This window comes from Plectropomus leopardus, chromosome 20, assembly GCF_026936395.1.
Source record: "Plectropomus leopardus strain MGB_pleo_1.0 chromosome 20, ASM2693639v1, whole genome shotgun sequence".
Taxonomy (NCBI): domain Eukaryota; kingdom Metazoa; phylum Chordata; class Actinopteri; order Perciformes; family Serranidae; genus Plectropomus; species Plectropomus leopardus.
In genome coordinates this window covers 22,040,546-22,060,536 of record NC_142195.1, presented here as the reverse complement: position 1 = coordinate 22,060,536, position 19,991 = coordinate 22,040,546, and the positions used below count along the sequence as shown (strand labels likewise).

Here is a 19,991-nt window from a genome sequence, read left to right as displayed (position 1 = left end):
ATAATTATTATTTTTCCCTACATTTTTTCACCTTAGTTTAAAAAAAAATGTTTAAAAATCCAAATCTACTAATTTGTGGAACATCTCTCACTAAGTTGTTCATTTCCTTATGTCCTATTTTGGAAAAAAAATATGAAAGGCTTATGTTTTGTTTATTTTCTTGTGTGAAATAAATTAAATAAACTACATAAATATAATAATAATAATAATATAATACTAATAATTGCTATTATAATATAATAATAATAATAATATTGACTTGTTTCAATAATAATAATAATAATAATAATAATAATTATTATTATTATTATTATTATTATTATTATTATTATTATTATTATTTTTATTATTATTATTATTATTATTATTATTATTATACAATTAAGCATACCCTGAAATTGCCCAATAAGGGCTACTGGATAACTTCTTTTTTTAATGAAAATAATTACATTTATTTTAAATGAGATAAAATACAATGCAATGTAAACCAGATCCTTCAAACTACATATATATATATATATATATATATATATATATATATATATATATATATATATATATATATACACCTGACATTATTTCAGATAACCCAAAAAATATTCAATATTCTGTGGATTGTCATCTTGTAGAAAAAAATATAAAGCAGATATATTTTGTTAATTGAATACATTTAATTTGTGTTGCAGTCACATCAATGTCCCATCACCTTTTTTGTCTTATGCTGCCAAAAAATTCCTGAGTTGTTTCTATAAATATTTAACTGCATATGGCATACTTTGGAACTCTTTCAATTGATGGCACGAAATCAAAGGCTGCTGAATTTTGTTACTTCGTTTATCCTTCATGTCATAAACCCTGACACGTGTACCATACCTCCACTGCTTTAATATCTGAGTGGCACATTTTAAAATCTAGTTATTGGCCACAGCGACCTAGTTAACCAATGTTTTTTTTTTTGTTTGTTTATTTTATGGTTAACTACTGAACCCAAGAAGTGACCTAAAAAAATGGAGGTCAACTAAAATATCCATTTCTGAATCACTGTTTTTCTTCAGTAAAGGGCTTTCAAACAGTACATTTAAAGTCCAGTTGTGTCTCTTCTTCTGACAAAATTGTATATTTTCAAAGTGCTTTTCAGGGTCCCATTCCACCACGTCATAAACTTACCAAAGTCTGTTCATAAGAGCCTCAAATTACCCACGTGCCAATGTCAAACCTGTAAGCACCAGTGAGGGAAATATATGAAATGACACATTTGCAGAGAACAATGAAACTGAATAAATATATTCCATAAGACATAAGAGGTGAAGACAAATACACAGAGGACATGAACTTTCAACTTTTAGGGCTCAATTTGTGTAATTACTAGAAATAGAGAAGGAATCGTGTCTAAATAATAAAGCAAATACCGGATTAGCTTTTTCAGGGAGATACTGTTTTAATCTAACATGAGCCAAATTGTAAATTAACCACATTATAGTAAACTTTCAATCATTTGGAGGCATCCCACCGGACATTATCACATGTAGAAACTAAAGAAGCTGGTCCCAGTGATGCTGAAGACAGTCGAAGAATTGTCAGTGATAAATGAGCCATATCGAAGCAGATGGATCAGGAGTTAACGCGTTAATAGAAATGAACAAAAAAAAAAAAAAAAAACTGAAAACAAAACAGGCTGCAAAATGAGAAAATACTCCACACAATGCTATGTTTCATTTAAATTTTGAAATAGTCACTTAAATTTTGAAACAGAGCAGTCAAATTAAAAACCTTTACATACAAAACTATCAGCATTTATGCAATGTTACAAACCATGCACAACAGAACTGATGCATGAAAGAAATTGCCCACAAATAATGACTTAAATGCTAAAAAAATCAGGTACTAAACAACTTGGAGGGCTTATTTTTTGTAGCCGCAGTGGCCTATAACTCCCAAAAAGCGATTGAAGGTCCTCTTACAAAAGACATTAATTTTCCCCACGACACCGAGGCAAAACATCCCAGGAGTTAGTAAAGTTGGTCTTTTGTTCCTCCTGTCTTGTCAGTAGAAGGTGTGAGAACATCACGCTGCGATGTCTCGGAGCCTCGATAACAGAAACAAAAACTGCGTCTCCTGGTTCGGTGTTGTTTTACTGCTTTGAGTTCATTCTGTGAGTCCTCTGCTATTGAGATGATTGGTTCACGTGGTCTTCAATCTTCTCCTCCACCACCACTTCTGGCACTTTTGGACTCACCTTTGCCAACGTGCCGTAAATGGTCATAGCCTATGTTCAGGAAGACGACATGAGAACCATCGTTGTCGTGACTGAATAAACAAAAAGCTCTCTGGTGGTTATGCACGTGCACATACCTGTGTGACCATTCCGGTAACGTCACCAGTATTCGAGGGCAGAAGGATGGTGTTGGACTCTTTAGCCAGGTTGGAGAACGCGGACACGTACTGCTCGGCCAAAGTCAGCGAGGCTGCTGCGTTTCCATTCTGTACAATGCGCGATAAAAAGAATCCAAATTTACTTTCACAATTAAGATTGTAATCATAGGAATCATTAAAAAACAAACTGTTCTTCACCTGCTCGGTCAGAGCATCTGACAGCATACGGATCGCTTTAGCTTTTGCTTCGGCTTTGGCCATGACCGCCTGCGCCTCACCTGGAGGGAACACAGTCATGGATTAGTGACATAACTTGTGTAATCACCTCAAATACAGCAGCAATTTGAATATTTTTAGTGTTACAACCTCATCTTAAAGGGCTAGTTTGGATCTTTTGAAGTGGAGTTAAAACACATTTTAGCCACCTAAAAAAGTCCCATCTCCAACAAAAACAAAAAAAAGACTGAAAAATCAATATAATTTTGAGTGTTAACTAAATTTAGAATGTTTTCACTGTTTAATGTCTTTATCTGTTGTCAGACAGTGATTTCCAACGGGGAAGTAAAGCTGTTTCATCGCTCATTTCAAAGCCAGACTTCATCAAGAAAAACAGTAATTTAACATCGCTGAACAAAGGAGCTGCTGCTCCACTGCTGCTGCAAGTATGACAATTAAAAAACAAGGAAACAACAACAAAAAAGGCAATCAAACGAGTATATTTAAAATTTAAAAAAGGAGAAAAATACAAACGTTTGAATAAAAGGTAATAAATAAATAAATCAATAAGGGGGGTTTCATAAATTGATTTTTCTACAAGCTGTTTGCTGTAAAGCTGCTATTGTTTTTTTTGTTGTTTTTTTCTTTTAGGTGGACCTTTTTTTATGCGGCTAAAATACGTTTTGTTGCTGATCCCAACTGGGGGGGTGCTGACCACCGTCTACTGTACGTATCACACTGACTTTGCATTAGTACCTCTTGCAACCCCACTTCAAATGATCTGAACTATGTGTTTAAAACCTAACAAATAGCAGCAGATAAACAGTGAAAACAAGCGACAGAGGCTGCATTAAAAACTCCAGAGAAAAAACAACTATACAGGGTCTCTACGTGCACCCACCAGCCGCTTTATTGATCTGCTCTGCTTTTTCACCCTCCGAGGCCAGGATCTGAGCTTGTTTACGACCCTCAGCGACATTAATGGCCGCTTCCCTCGTCCCTTCAGACTCCAGCACCGTAGCTCTCTTCTTGCGCTCAGCCTCCACCTACACAGAGTGGAATAAAAATTTGAGTTTAAACTTTTTTTCTGCACCTAATACAGTGCTCTAACTTGCAGGAACTCTCACCAGTAAAATGCTGATTTTATACTCCTGTTACAACAGTTAAATCAAGCTCTCCTGAGCCAGCTGTACAAAATACCCTGAAATCTTTCTGTCAAACTCAGTTTACAATCCTGTAACTGCTCTCATTTACTGACATAAGAGAGTTAGCTTAGTTAGCATCATTGAAAAAGGATGTGGTAACCTCAACAAAACAGGACAATCAGAAATAGTATTGGCCCCACCTGCATCTGCATAGACTCTTTGACACGAGGTGGAACGTGTATATCTTTGATTTCATAACGGAGGCAGCGGATCCCCCACTCGTCTGAAGCTTGGTTGATTGAGTGGACGATGTTGGAATTGAGGGACTCCCTTTCCTTAAAAAAAATAAATAAATAAAAGTCAAAAATGTTAAATGGTAACTTTGGTATTTTTCAACCTGGACCATATTTTCCCATGTTTTTGTGTCTAACAGCTTTTATTATTAATCCACTATTAAGCTGAAAAAACAAACTGCAATGTAACCACTAGGGGCACTGTCAATTTCTGTCCACTAAAACTGCTTGTTTTTGACACTGAAGCTCAGATTGTTATTCTAATTGTTTGACAACATTAATGAAAGTATTCTTACAGAGACAGAACTCTTTATTAAAGAATCTGATCCTTTTTGTTCAGTACTGAATACACATACTTAAATTACTATTTATTTCTATTGAGTCTGGTAGGTTTGGCAAAAGCGATTTCAGGGCTGTTTCAGGTTAAAGAAACAGGATCTTACTCTTTGACTAAGACACTAAGAATAACAATCTGAGCCGTTCAGTTGCAAAAACAAGCCATTTTCATGTACATTGATCGTTTTAAAAAGGGCCCAATTGGTGACATTACAGCCTGTTTCACAGCAGTTGCAGCACTTTTGCTCAATTCTGGACCAATTTAAGAAAAAAAAAAAAGTTGTTCGCATTAGTCACTTGAACACAAAAACATGGGTCCATGTTGCAAAATGCAGAAGTTATCCTTTAATATTAGCAGTGCCTTTGACATTTTGAATTACAACCCTTCAGAACAAAGCAATAGTTTGTCTGTCATTACCCTGAACACTTTGTCCAGTGTGAGTTTGCCCAGTTCTGATCGCATGGTGGTCTGTGCCAACTGTGTCACGGCATATTCTGGATCCTCAACACCGTAACTGGCCTGGAAAAGAAAATAACAGGTCAAGAGATCAAATAATATGTTACTTTTAATCAGTGTAACAACACAAGAGAGGAGACGGTTGTCCTAGCATTTAAAACAGAGTACCTTAAAGGGGTCTAGGATCCTTAAGTAGAGCACTCCATCAATCTGTAGCGTTACATTATCTGTAAAAACAAGATACACTCGTTTTTAATGTTCTGTACTATATGTCCTAATAACTTATTCTGACACTTTCGGGATCCCTTACCTAGAGATACTGCAGACTGCTCCGGGACATCGATGACAATTTCTTTGAGACTCTGCACATAACGGATTCTGTCCAGTAAGGGTATTAGGAAGTTTAAACCCTAGAGAAAAAAAAAGTGTTACTAATCTTTTGTTTTTTTTCCCCCCAGTGATATCTGACATTATTTCATAAGAAATCTTGTGAGAATAAGCGTTGATATACCGGCTCTAAGATGCGGTGGAAGCGACCCATTCTCTCCACCACCCAGGCTTCCTGCTGGGGCACGAACAGGACCACAGTGTTCATCGGCAGGCTGGACGCCCATCGCTGCTGGGCTGGTGTAACCCACAACCTCGGTGCAGCACGCTGAGTTTGCTACAGAGACACACGGTCAGAAAGAAAAAAGAAGAAAAAAAGAGATTTTACCTTTAACTTTAGCTTGGACAATGAATTTCAGATTTATCTATCTTTAAAGCATGCTTTATTTAAATCAAAATCCTTCTTGTACTATTGCCACCTGTAATGAAAATAGATAAGGTTAAAAACAATAATTATTTTTATAATTTAGTTTTTATGGTTGAATTGATTGTTCAATTTACATAAAAGTTAGAAAACTGTAGAGAATGCCCCTAACAATTACACAGCATTACACACACATTACAGCTTATAATGACTTGGCTTGTTGCATACCAGATATTTTGGGGTATGAACTACAATATGCAGAAAAATACATTAAAAATATACAAAGCCACTATTCATTTTTTATTTAGTTAAGCAAGAAAACTAAATAAGCTCAGTTAAAATATAGCAATGTTTCGATTTTTTTTTCTTCACGACTTATTTATCTTAAAATACATTATATATGAGTGTATTCTTGCATATTTTATGTCATGCACTACATAGACAGGAAACCACTTTCATAATAGTAGATTTCATGTTTTACTCAGAATGAATGGTCAGCATGTCAGTCAGTGTTAGAGGAAAACAGGTGTCTCTCAGGTTAACTTGTTACGGACTCAGAGGTACTTCTATCCCGATGAAGAGTGACATTTGGTGTGTTATTAACACCCTGATGCTCGCTGAATGACACCAGCGGCTGAGGAACAACTCACCGGAGATTTGCGCGTGCTAACGCCGGTATGATCGTAAAGCTTTAATTTACCTGCAGCAGCAATCCGCCGGTCCGACACAGCGTCCGCAACATCATTTCTATTTATTCCAGGGACGGTACAAAAGAAGGTTTAGCTTGATAAACTAGAGTCTCTATAAACTCTGTAGTCATGTGTGTGACCCTTTACCGATCAGGAAACGAAAGTTACATCACTGGTGCAGCGGTTAAAATCTCCGACAGTGCGGGCTGCAAGGAGCTAACAGCTATGGTTCCGCTTGCACGATAATGTAATCTGAAAATATTTCTGTCAAAGATTTCACGTCTGTCTTCCTTTCTTTCTTTTTATTCTTCGTATTGCTATTATTATTTTACTTTTAATCTAATTATTTTATTTAATTCATTTGAAAGTAGATTATCCGTAGATTTTTAACATTTTATTGTTTAATTGTAAGTTTTGGTCCTGCGAAATTGTATATATTATTGTTTTTCTTGTTTTTTAAATATGTTTTTATTTTTGTGTTGTGTCAATTTTGCTTTGCGAAGCACTTTGGACTACATGTTTTTATGAAATAAAATTAGATAGAAAAACTATTACTACTAATGTTTTGGGTGGTAAGGCAGTTTATATAAGTTTATGAGGTAACTGCTTTGTTTCTCTGTACTGTACCCTAATTATAATAGTATAAGAATTATAAGTATAATTTATTGCTTCTTTCCTCTAAAATGGCCTAGCGTTACATGTTTCCATAGTGCTGTTTACTTATTCTGTACTTACTTCATGGTACTTCTACTTTAATATATTTTTGGGCTGGAAATAAAAGTTTTACTTTTTGCTAAATAACTTATTGTTGTTTGCTAGACTTTAAATAATACACTGTATTTGTTATACTGTCCATGCATTTTCTCGCTTTCAGCTGCTGTAGTCATCCAAAAGAGCATCTGTTATTATATAGGCGTGCTATATATCTGTTATTATGGTTGATATTTGTTGACTGTGAATTTGTATTTGATTGTTACATCCTTTTCTTTAACGTGTTTGGAGTGTTAAACACTGTGTAACAGTTGCTTTGATGGGAGCTATATTAATAAAGATATTATTAACAAATTACCAATAAAAAAAAAGCTCTGTTTGGCTGTAATGACTCACTAAATGCACTAGGTGGTGCTGTTGGCTGTGTTTCAGTTCTGCTGCAGCTGTATGGTGTTGGCTAAACTCAGGTTTAATAAATTTTACTTGATATTATTGTGGTTTAAGATTCTTTGGTTTATGTCATGGCTGTTCAAAGGTAGTTTTGAATGGGGCACAAGGAGTGATAAATAATAATAATTTAAAAAAAGTCTTAAAACAGTGGTTGTTTTTGTCAAAGGTCTCTATAGCGTGAGACTTAAGGAAAAAGAACAGAGTTAATTTAATTTAATTTAATTTATATATCTAATTAAATTAATTAATTTCATTTACTGAATAGCATGCAGACGCCATAGCTTAACCCGACCACAGAAAAGGTCAAAGTAAGGGTACAGATAGCCTGTGTTAAAAAAATAAAATAATAATAATAAATACATAAAAGTAAATAATTCATTGATAAATACATTAGATAATTATCATAACCATAAAATAAACAAAAAGAAAACAAAATATCATAAAGTGAGCAATCAGTGATCTAGTGTTTTGCAGATATGAAGTCAAAAGCTGTTAAATTGTAAAACTGTTCACAAACAAATTGAATGGGTGAATAAATAATAATGAAGCTAAAAGTACAGTTATTATGTTAAGAATTCAAACTATTTTTAAAGAGAGACATGAAACATCTCAAAATATTAGAGTTAGACATTATGTTCTCAAAAACACAAGTGGCAGACTGAAATTAAGTAAAAAAGAAAAAAAGTGGGGTAATTTTAAGTGCATATAGTAGACAAATTACCATATAAGGGGTTATAATGATGTGTTTGATAGGCTTAACTTTTTTCATTATTAGATGTTCCAGGGACTGCACTAAACAAACAAAAAAATACATTTTTGTTAGACAAACAAGTGTTTAAATAAAAATCCAGTATACAATCACATACATGCACAATAATAATGTTCAATATCCCACAGAAAAACTACAGTATTTTTTTTTTTTAATAAATAAAGCTACGTTTATGTATGAAATAACAAACTAATAATACAAAAATATTCTGTCCTCTTGTCTTGGGCAATTGAGAAAGCCAAATACTACATTTTTCCAAAGTACTGTGAAGTCTTAAAAGATATGATCCATAAAAAGTTACAGGTGTTTGGTCTGCTCTGAATCTGTGTGCGTCACCTGTTTCTTCCTTTAACCTGTCCCTCTCAGCGATTGGTGGGATTACTCTAAAAGGTACCGCCCTCAGACGCGGTGCTGCATTCTCATTGGTCAACTCAAACGCCAGTAACAGGTGCCTCGACCCCTCCTTTTCCCTCTCTTGGTGCCCGCAGGTTATTCTCCAGTCTGAGAACCTGTGATGAGAGTTTTAACAATGGCGTGGCCGTGGCGGGGGGCTGCCGCTCTCTGCTCGAGTCCTGAACCAGAAAACCACCTGTAAACATCGACTTGGAGCATATCGGCGATTTGAAAAGTATTTATACGGTTAAAATGATAACGGACAGAGTAAATCTCCGCTGAAGCCTGCTCTTCAAACTGTGTCAAACTGCTGGACTGTCGCTGGAAGCGCTTTGCCATGTCGTTACTGTGTGTCAGAGGTAAGTTTTCCTCACGTTTTTATTTCTTTACACGGTTAGAAACGACTTGTCATGTTAGTTTGACTCGGAAAACCTGAGTTTGTTGAACTTAATAAGATTATGTCAATGAAATCTCACAGAACAGGTTTTCCGTCAGGCTGCATCCCCTCCAGGGAGTAGAAAAGTGGCTACCAGTATGCTATTTGTCCTGTTGTGATTTATTTATTTTTTGAACTTTTCTAAAAACCCTGATTCTTCATAAGTATAATGAAAATGACATTTGAGGTTGTTTTTCAAACCAAAATAGTATATATTCTAACAATTTAATTGGAGCTTTCCCCCGCCTTCCATACCAGCTGTTTTCACAGAAATTATGGCGTATTGACTTTCGGACATGACAACAACAAACAAAAAACCCAGTAGCAGACTGTGTACTCTCTAATATTCTGTCAGTTTAGGATGATCCCACTTCAGATAAAGCTATAATTTGGAAAGCAAGCAAACTGATAAATTTATTGGATTAAAGAACAGTCATCATTTTTGCTTGTTTGTATTGTTTAATCATGAATGTTATTATTATTATCTCCTTTGTGCTGCATTAAATACATGGATTGTGCTATATACATTAATGTTCTTCATATTACAGGCTATAAAAATGTTAATGTAATGTTAATGTTAGTAAAATTAAATTTTACTCTACCTCTGACAGGGATTTCAAATTAATTTTAGTGATGAGTGCAGTTTATGATAATAAAAGAACCAGTTTGATGTCTAAATAGACAACATTTTTTTATCAGTCGTCCATATTGGGGAAAAAGTGTGTATTATATGGTTTAAAAAGGGTCAAAATTGACAGTTTGTGTAGCTTTTCCTTTACATTGATACATTTCTAGGCAAACTCAGCAATAAAGTAAATCAGGCTGGAGTGTGTGAACATCAAAAAGAAGTTGGAGAGTCCTTTCTGCTCTAGCATCCTTTACAGCTGCAAAGCACATTATGTAATATCCTATTCTGTGGCAACAAGACCAATGACCAGCAATTTGGATAGGGGAGGGGCAAAGGCTCAAAACAGAGCTGAAGGCTTCTTTCCTTTAAAGCACACATGTAAGCACATCTGTAATGATGGAGCAAACCCCTCCTACACTTCATGTAATGTCATTTTTTCAAACATGCCTCATATAAAGTTTGCCATGAAATGCTATTTCTGCTAATTAAAAAGTGAGTGTTAATCTTTTTTTCTTTGTCTTTCCTTTTCATCTTTTCCTTTTTAATACACTGTATCTTAGTATCTCACAGTGTGACTTGTAGAAAACGTTTTTCAGAGGTGACCATCCTAAAGATGCCAGTTAAAAATATTTATGTTTTTGTATGTGATATCTATTATTTGGGAAGAAATAGAAGTATAGATTGCTGGATTATTTTTTTGTGTAGTTACTTTAAGTATGTGCAACAGATATATGTCTGGTTGTATTTCATGTGATGAACAGAATAAACTGACTGTAAGTAAGTAAATACATAAATCACATTAAAATGTTGCAACACACACACACACACACACACACACACGTTTAGTGCCCTATTATCAAAAAGGCTCTTATATGAATAACAGTGCTGTTAGTCCAATCTCAGATCTATTCCCTTTCTTGTTGTGGTTTGATTACCATCTGTCTCATAGGAGGCTTTGTGTTTAATTTAAGGCATCCTTTTGAAAAATGAAATGTGAAATATCATCGGCCATTTGGATCAAAAAGTGCAGCCACAAGCCAGACATAAGTCACTGTTTTGTCAGGAATAAATAGTACACTCCCTGTCCTGAACATTTCTGGCTAACCAGTGTTTGGCAGACTGAGGCTTTGTATTCCCTGTCTGATCCTGATTTGTGTAATTATTGTCATTTAGGAGCTGAAAGCTCCATATTGTGGCTAAAGGTAGTTCCTGTTATTCCAATTATGAATTGTGTGCCTGGTGTGCATGAGTGAGTACCTGACAGTATTCTGCCCCCCTCATCTTTTGAATTTGAATTTTTGATTGAACATAGAGTCAGGACTTCAGGCTTCATACACACCTCCTTCAGATACCTCCTCTCATGAGTGTTTACACACTCAAGCAAACACCGTCTGCTATGATCTTGACTTTCTTTAATGCCTGTGTAAATGTTCTCCATGAAACTGAGTAATGACTGTCACACAAGAAATACAGACATGGAGAGAACACACCAGCAGCTGAATGTCAATGATTGGGGTGGGTGTTTTCTTTTTCCACTTTTTGCTAACTCTGCGACATGCTGCTTTGATTGATTACTGTGAATCAAACACACAATGTGATAATCGATCAACCAATCGCCTGCTGAGTCGAATCAGATAGGTCCTGACTTTAGTTACAAGACAACTGTATGAACAATTGCCTCAGTCATTAAATGCATGGCCCTCGCTTTATGATGTGATGCTACAGGCCATTTTTGCTAATGCTTAATGCGCCTAATATTGTATTTCATAAACATGCGTGCTCAAGCAGCAACCAGCGCAGCAGTTTCCAGCAGCATGTTATTAAGGTTAAGTTGCAGAGTGGAGAATTTATCAGTCAGTCAGTTTGTGGTTGGTTTGATCAGAGCTGATCAGATCAGTGGATTTGCTCAGAGGAGCAGCTGATGCAGAAGAGAGTGAAAGCAAACTTTTACATCCAGCACTGGAATGCAGGTCGCACATTTTCTGACACACTGCTGATTTTATGTGAAGTACTGTAGAGAAAAAAGACATGAGAGTGCTGTTGTTTGTGAAACAAATAGAATGTTCTATTTTTGTATGAAATCCTAAATGGTTTCACTGAACTCGGCAGATCTACTGCTTCGTCTGTACCCAGAGTACACTCTGTGCCCTGGGAGTGCGGAGCTCTTAATAACTGAACAGCACTTACATATATTCCAACGGCAGTACAAATTAACTGTCTAAAAATAGTAAATCAATGGTGCAATTGGGGCTATGTCCATTTTTTAGTCTATAGGTGTGGTGCCTTCACTCTAAAATGCTCCTGAAAACCTTGGTATAACTATTTGAATTTTATATTAATATTTACAGCACATTAGCCCATATATATGTGGCACAAAAAATCACTGCAGATATTCCATTAAAGATGGGCAGTTTCAGATCTCCTCTGAAATTCACTATCTTGTCACAAAAGGAAAAATGCAGAGATCCGTGCCATCAACTTTTGAATGTGTTGAAACATGAAATTCCAAAGGAAGTTACTTTTGATCTTTGTGCTCCCTTTAAAAAGAAAGAAAGAAAAAAAACAAAGTATTTGCCTGTAAAACCTGGAAACAATGAAGGGATTCAGGCATCAATACACCAAGCTGGGAAAGAAAAAGGCGCCCGGCAGAGAAAAGGTCACAAAGAGGCAAGTCTGTTTGGTTTCACTTACTGAGGAAAGTTCAACCCAGTGGCTCTGGCAATCTAGAGTTATTGTACTAAATGGGACCTTTCAATAGTGAGCTTGAACACTGACCATTTATTGATTACTGTTAAAGCAAATGTAGGGTGGTAGGAGTTATGCAGACAAAAGATAACAGAGAAAAGGGTGCAGGGGAAGGGATTGTGTGATTAGCTGATGTTGTGACTCATCCCCTGATTGCGCAGCTTGACAATGTTGCTTATTTATTGGGAGTTGAGATGCTTCATCTCCATGGCGATGTCTTTGCACAACAGATAAGTGGAAATGTGAGGGAGACTCCTGCTGTGGATCAGGACAGGGCTGACTGGACGCTCACATGGACCCCATGATGCAGCAGAATTGGAGTTGCACAGATTCAGACACGTGATCCCTGTAGTGACTGAATACCTGGTGTTTTCTGTCACTAGAGAGTTGTAGCTGCTACAGATTACAGACAGAGCACAGAAGGAGAGGGCTCATACACAGAATGGCAGCCTTTGTGGTAACAATTGGTCTTGGTCTGACGGTCTCATCTGCTGTCCCGCAAGTTTTTGAGGGAAGTTGTTGAGGACTGAGTTGATGTCAGTAGTTTATTTATTGTCCATATCCAGGTGTGTCATGCAGTCCCTTGATTAGGGTAGCTTGAAAATACCCTTTAGGTCGTCACTGGAATATTTGGATGCAACGTTTGACTGAAAACACATTCTTCCTCCCAAATTTTTAAATACCAATGCTTGGTCAGTGGCCCTACACATCAGACTATAATGCCCTTGGTACCCCTCGAGCATCAGTTTTTAGACCCTTTGGGATGGCATGTCAATTTACACTTGTTCCATGCATTGTTCCATTTCAAAATAAACTTCAGTATTTACAGGAAATGTACAGATTCTGCTTGTTAAATTTATCAAGTCAGATTTATGTCCTTAGGTTGAGGCAACAAAAGTAACAGTAACATCACAGCTTCTATCACATATGTCATGCAGTGTACATCAGAGACTAGCACCACTTTGGGAAATTAACATTTATGTACTTATTTTTTTTGCTGGTAAGTGAAGAAAACTAGCAGCCGATTGTATAATTTACCATCATTTGGCTAGTGCCAATTTCCAACCATGGCTATCACACTATGTTACTATTAAAACAACTTGACTTTTGGTTTCACACGGGACACAAACAGCAGTCTCTCAGGTGAAAGTGCAGATTGTTTGACCCATTCACCTCCCCTCTCACCCTACACAGACTTTATTGTTCTTTGCACTATGTCCACAGCCCGGTAGGTCTTATTCTGTTGCTGAAGGGTGCCTCGGTGCGTCTGATGCCGAGGGCCACTGACCAAGCATTGGTATTTGATGAGTTGGAAGTGAGTGTTACAGTAGGATTGGGGACATTTAAGCAATAACAGCAATGAGATTTCCTAAATGGCAGGTAAATGTTTGCCAAGCGAAGTCTTTGTAAGTAATGCACTGGATGTACAGACAGAAGTATCAAATCAGATGTTGCTTGGTGTGGGTAGACTGGTTCCATGCTTCCTACATTGGTCCTTGGGTCTTACTGCTGGCTGAACAGTGCCCACACAGGATGTTAAGCTTGTTTCATGCATCAGCACACCTCTTAAATGCTGATTCTCATGTCGACATACGGTCAAATTAGTTTTACACCCTGAGTGAAAACAATGATGTAGCAGTTCACAGCACACTCTCCAGTCCTTCAAGTGTTCAAGCCATGGATTAATTATCACAACTGCATCGGCGCTGTTTGTTCAGAGCCTCCTTATTTGACTAACTCTGCAGCTGACTGAGTCTGTGAGGAGTTTTTTACAAGAAAATGATTCAATAAAAGACGAGACAGAGGCCCTGCAGTACTGAAATCGACAGGACTGCAGACAGAGTGGTAGAGTGTAGCGAGCAGCAGAGTAGTGGAATTATGAGAGAAAGAGGCAGAGACAGCGCTTAGAGATTGTGGGAGTAATCCCCTGGCCATCTGTTGCTCTCTCTCCCTCTCTCTCTCTCTCTCTCCCCTCTTGCACTGGCCCCACCTGATCAGATCCAACTGCCAGTGCCAAGTGGAAGTACACCACTGCCCGCAACAGGAGTAGATCCCGGTGTCACTTCCTGCTCCTATTTTCCTGCTTTCTGCCTGATCTTCCACTTACTCTTACTCTTTAACAAAAAGGTCTATCTCTGAAGGATATTTTCCATAATGCTGCCAGACACCTTGGTTACTAATCTGAGCCTGGCAGTGGCAAAAAGGAGCACTTTTAGTGGATATAGATTGACTTGATTACACTCTAGCCTGTTATGCAGCTACTGGCTGCAGCCCTCTTGGTCAATACTGAACTATTATAATAATATGTTGTTCCCATTAGTCTCTTAGACACAGACACATAGGAAAATAGGGTCTAGTTTGAAAAAAGCTACTCTTCAATCATGTGCTTTTCCTTCAGTGACATGTCAAAATGTCCTCAATGGAAAAGGCCTTTGAGCTCAAATTGTCCAACTTGGAAGGAAAAATGGGAAATGTTGTTATATAACATGTGAGGCAACATAAAATGTAATTATTCTAAACTCAAATATGTACTTACATAAAAGTTTAATTGTGTTTTTCTAAAATCTTTGCTTAGCTTTTTTTTGTTTGTTTGTTTGAAGAGCTCTAAGGCTATCTATGGCTTGATGCAATTCACTGCACATCTACAACTGAACTACCAAGGATTGCCCCACAGTCAACTGTAACCAAAACATGCAATTGCTTAAATTTATTTTAAAGAATTTGTAGGCATGTTCAGAAAAGAATAAGAATACCGGGAAAATGAATAAAGAAAAAGCTGTAGGTTGATGCGGTAAATGTGCAACTAGCCCTGCCAAATAGTGAGCTAAATGGCCTCTAAAGAAAATGATAAGCATCAGTTTCCACCACAATAGCTCCCTGGTTTATTACCCTCTGCTCTGTGTGCCACAGCCCTAAATAACATCATGCAGTTTAGGACATAAGGCCACTGTGCCAGCTCATTTGCCCCAGTGACAAAGAGTGGGACACATGGCTGAAAAGCTTTAGTGGAAAGCCAGAAAAAATTCACACTGCTGGTATCTCTCCACATTTCCACTACTCCCTTTCCGCTTCCCAGGGAGGTATGTGCAAGACAGGAAACACTTTGGAACAAATGATGAGTTAGGTTTTCCTTTTTTCTTCCTTTGTGATAACAGAGTTCCCATTGTTTTCCTAAAAGACAGCACTGCAAAAATCCTTTCATTTTTGAGCCCAGAATTGTAGCCTTGGGGAATCACTGTTGCATGTCTTGGTTTAATTTATATAATAACGAGTGATGTTTCAGACACAATGGAAAACAAATAAATACTTCTCCCTCCTGCATAGTTGTTTTAATGTGCGCAGAGAGAAGACAAGGACTGTTGCATGAAAATATGAAAGCTTCATTTGTGCGTCTATCATCCCGTCCTGCCCATCTGCCATCTCGGGCTCCAAAGCTTTAGTAGTTTATATGCCTGAACACATAACCCTGCCACAGCAATCACAATTAATCCCCTCCAAAGCGCTTCACAATCCCATAAACGTTATTGTATAGATGCATCAAAGGGCTAAAGATGCCAGATCTAAAAATAAATCAAAGTATGCCAGAGAGTATTTCTCCCCTTTTAAATAATTTTTTGACGCTTTTTGACAGAAATGGATTTTTTGTCGTATTAATATTCATCTGCCCTGGCCCACTTTTGCCATTGTTTTTTATTTATTTATTTATTTATTTTTGTGTGTGTTGTTTACCAGCTGTTGTGTTTTGTGATACAGCTGTCCGGGCTTATGCTTCTTGATAATATTAAAGTTGGTATTTCGTAATCAAATAAAATGTATTTGTCAGCTCTGATATGAGGGCATCAGTCTGTGGTATATTATTTTTTCACTTGAATGTTTTTAAAATGTCTTACTCAATATCATATCTAGATCCTAATCACAAATATATTTGGTTTAAATATCCCTTTTTGTACCTGTGTGTGTGTGTGTGTGTGTGTGTGTGTGTGTGTGTGTGTGTGTGTGTTTATCGGGGGTGTTTTCACAGATTTTCAGCATCAGAGCAAATGTTTTATTACATTTGAGCCTAAACACAGAGGAGAAACACAGTAGGAAAAATAGCCATGCAAGTGACTCAGGTGCATAAAAGCTCCTCTCTTACAATTGTTTTCTTAATCAAAGATAAAATGTTCTAAGCCTGTCTGTGTGGTGCTAATATTATGACAATGCAATATTTACCCTTGGTAACAGGTGTCCTGCTTGGATGGAAAGCAGTGACACTCGTGCGTAGAATATCATTCCAGGAACTTAAGCTCATGTTTTGTAGAAAGGTGTTTCAGCATATTGCTAGTGTTTTCACCCTTACTTGAAATGATCATTTTACAGACATTACAAGCATCACTGTTTCCACTTTTCTTCGTGAAATGAAGCAACATTTTGGACTTTCTTGTTGCAAGTTTCCAGAAGCATAGACACATGAGTAAGACGTTATTATTTTGCAATGTGGCGTGCTATTTCGATTCCAATTCCAATTTGGAACTGATTCTCAATTGGAATCGGTTCTTGAATCCCATCCCTAATCACAAACAATGATAGACAAATGTGTTAGGGAGTCCTCGGCTCTGATTGGTTGTTTTCCTTCAGCCTTGGTGGATTCTTGAAAATGCACTTAGAGAAGGAACATCACTTTTTTTGACAGATGTATCTGTCTCATGTACCGTCTCAAGTGATATAGATTCAGCAAATATTATTTTTTGTAATCTTAGCTTTAAGATAAGTTCTTCAATGACAATTAATATGGAGGAGTAAAGGTAAAAATATAATGGAAAAATGGAAAGGATGCAATTTACATGACAATGAAATAAATGATGACCATAAAGCCACCCAATTAGACATTCAAATTAGGCAAAAACGTTGCCCACCAAAACACATTGCTCATCTGTTTTGAACAAGCTCCATACAGAGTGTTCTTGTTTTTGCTGACAGCATCATCATGAGGCCATTGACGTGTTTGTGTGATTCAGGAGTCACAAGTCATCGGCTCACGCCTTGTCTGCATATCAATGAATTTGTCAGGCTTCAATAACATGAGATCCTGTTCATTTTCCATTACTCATGCCTGGACATTTGTGACTTGTTTTCATGAGTGTACTCAACAAATTGATTGTTTTTTGTTTTTTTCTTTCAGTAGCTGACCTAATTCTGTTTTCCAATTAGACTAATCGCTATTTTCTTTTCTGTTTTGTGTTACAGTAAAAAAAGCCAAGCTCCAAGGACCTCCAGGTGAGTACTTCTGCATTCACAAACCTGTCCCTTTTCACATTTGTCAAGTCTGGTGGCACACTCTTCAATTGTCCAAATGTTTCACATTTTTAACACAAGCAGTCCTCATTGAGTTTGGAGAACTGAGGCTGTAAAGCTGCAGAACATGTTCTCATTTTCCTTTGTGTTTGGAGCATGTTCTCTGGGCCCTGTTGGGTTGTTAATGTTTTAAAACATACTTTATATTCAATGACATAATACTCACCCTTCTTTATATAACTTTATATCTTTTGCTATGGTGCTTATTATTTATCTTGTGTTTATGTGTTTTTTTCTATGTACTTGCTTGTTGTACAACCCAAATGGTAACCCATCAAATGGTAACATTTGTATTTTAAACTGTACAAAATCCATTCTCAATTAATAAATTAATAAATAAATAAATAAATACTGAGCTTTAGGAAAGTTTACCTAGCATTTGCAATATGTAAAGCTGACCCTTTATATAGCTCACCTAGTTAGCTTTATTGCTTTTGGAAATATGCCACACTCATTCGCTCATGTAGGTTAATCGTCAAATCCTGGCAAGTCACTGAAAGCAAGGGTCGATTTTGTGTTATGTAATCCAGTGTCCTTCCATGCCAAGCTGTGCACAGGTGAGCTTGGATCATTGTCTGCTAAGTCCAAATCCCCTCGCTCTCCACCTGAGCAAATCCTTCTAGTGTTCAGCCTAACGCCTTCCTTTAAGCCCTGTGACGTTTCTGTAAAGAGCAGGCAGCAAGTCACCATGGCTTTGGATCTGTTAGTGACATTTTACTCTCAGTCTGAGTCCCAGACTGACCCAGTGTTTGCAGGGGATAATTGCCAAAGTTAATTACTCAGCAGGTCTCTGTATTTGTTCAGTGTGTATTTTTTGAGTAGCTTCACCTTTGGTGAAAAATTGTCTACATTGTGTCAGAAGCAGCTCTGTTGCAGGTATTGGTTCTCTGTCTGTCTCTGCCCTCCCCTCCCTCTCCTGGGCCACACCACATGTGACACCTGTCCCAGAGTAAACACCAGGGAAATTCAGTTAAGCCTGTAGTCTCCCCGAGGCAAAATGTAAACATCAGTCACCTTTTTTTAGCTAGAGTACAATGAAAAATTAATTGAGGGGAGTCCTGCATGAGATTTAGAATACTAAAGGTTTTGTTCATATATACAAAATAGGGCAAATATGTCTTTGTTTTACATGTGCTAAAGTAGAGTGAAATGAAGTAAGCACTGTCTGTATGAGGGGCCTCTCTGGGGCTGCCTTGTTGCAGTGCTTTTTTTATTAGAGGCCATTTTTCAGAGATTGCCAATGACTTTATGCCGGCACGCTTACACCATGGTCAATTGGTGATGTCAGCTTATGGTTGTTTTACTCAGTGCAGACATAAGCAGAATCTGCTATAAAATTTAATTTCCGATGTGGAAATTTGGACGTGAATTTTGCAGAATGTAGCATTCTCATGTAAGAACAAGCTTTTTTAGACACATGTAATGATTTATTATTTTTGTATATACACTTACATGTGGTTTCATGAAGATATGATCACAAGTAAATTGTTATTAAATAAAAACAAAATTAGATCTTAAGGTATTTGTTGTTCATGTGTGAAGGCTGGGCAATATATAGGTATCAGATTGATATTGTGATATTAGAGTATTGCATTACAGTAAAATTATGTATTTTTCCTGATCTATAATTTCCCTTTACAAGTAGTTAATTTCATTTTGTAGCCTAAATATTTTATGAAAACACCTACAGTCAACCCTACAATATAATCAAATTATTGATATCACGGTATTTGGTTAAAAAGAAATGTGATTTTTTTATTAGCGTGTAAAGAGATTCTTCTCTCTTGGCCCATGGCATTGAACATCATTTTTTTTTTTTGTATGTTTTTTGCAAATTTACAAACTTCTACATCACTCCATTCATCCATATAGTACATATTGATATTGTGATTTTGATATTACAGCCCTAATAGTAGTGACTTGCTTAATCAGGTCTTTCAAGGAAATATCCCCAAGCAAAAATCTTTCAAACACAACACATTGTGAGGAACACCTGAGGCAGCAACAGGCTGATGAACTATCCTCTGAGTAAAGAAAGTGGAGCGACGGAAATTATGAAGACAGTGTTTGGCATTACGAAAAAGTGTGTTAGGGATATTGGATATGAACCTGCATATGATTTATATTATTATAATATGAGAATAATCGACTAGTTTTTCCATTATTGTACAAAGTATGATTTTATCCCATTTGTCACCTGCACAGATGGCCATTTTTATTACCAGATGGCTGGTATTGTTTTCACCTTAGGAGTCTGTTCGTATG

At 36.8% G+C, this 19,991-nt stretch overlaps 2 protein-coding genes across 9 annotated transcripts in view; one reads left to right on the top strand and one right to left on the bottom strand.

Moving 5' to 3' along the window:
* Window positions 1–1,263: 1,263 nt before the first annotated feature.
* Window positions 1,264–6,412, bottom strand: stoml2 (stomatin (EPB72)-like 2). Its single transcript, XM_042509113.2, has 10 exons — window positions 6,272–6,412; window positions 5,332–5,484; window positions 5,131–5,230; window positions 4,989–5,047; window positions 4,782–4,883; window positions 3,935–4,069; window positions 3,491–3,635; window positions 2,572–2,651; window positions 2,353–2,481; window positions 1,264–2,266 (listed from the first exon to the last, which is right to left on the bottom strand). The coding sequence occupies exons 1-10, from the start codon at window positions 6,314–6,316 to the stop codon at window positions 2,165–2,167; spliced, it is 1,050 nt and encodes a 349-aa protein (XP_042365047.1). The 5' UTR covers window positions 6,317–6,412; the 3' UTR covers window positions 1,264–2,164.
* Window positions 6,413–8,658: 2,246 nt separating this feature from the next.
* The window catches only part of unc13bb (unc-13 homolog Bb (C. elegans)), a 72,315-nt gene continuing 60,982 nt past the window's right edge, over window positions 8,659–19,991 (top strand). For 5 of the 8 annotated variants that reach the window (XM_088071546.1, XM_088071548.1, XM_088071545.1 and 2 more), the window contains exons 1-2: window positions 8,662–8,942; window positions 17,619–17,648. In XM_088071546.1, the coding sequence (XP_087927672.1) occupies window positions 8,921–8,942; window positions 17,619–17,648 (52 nt within the window). In that variant the 5' untranslated portion in view covers window positions 8,662–8,920. Of the gene's footprint in view, window positions 8,943–17,618; window positions 17,649–19,991 lie in introns of all 8 variants that reach the window. The other 3 variants (XM_088071549.1, XM_088071550.1, XM_088071551.1) reach the window with 3 other exon arrangements.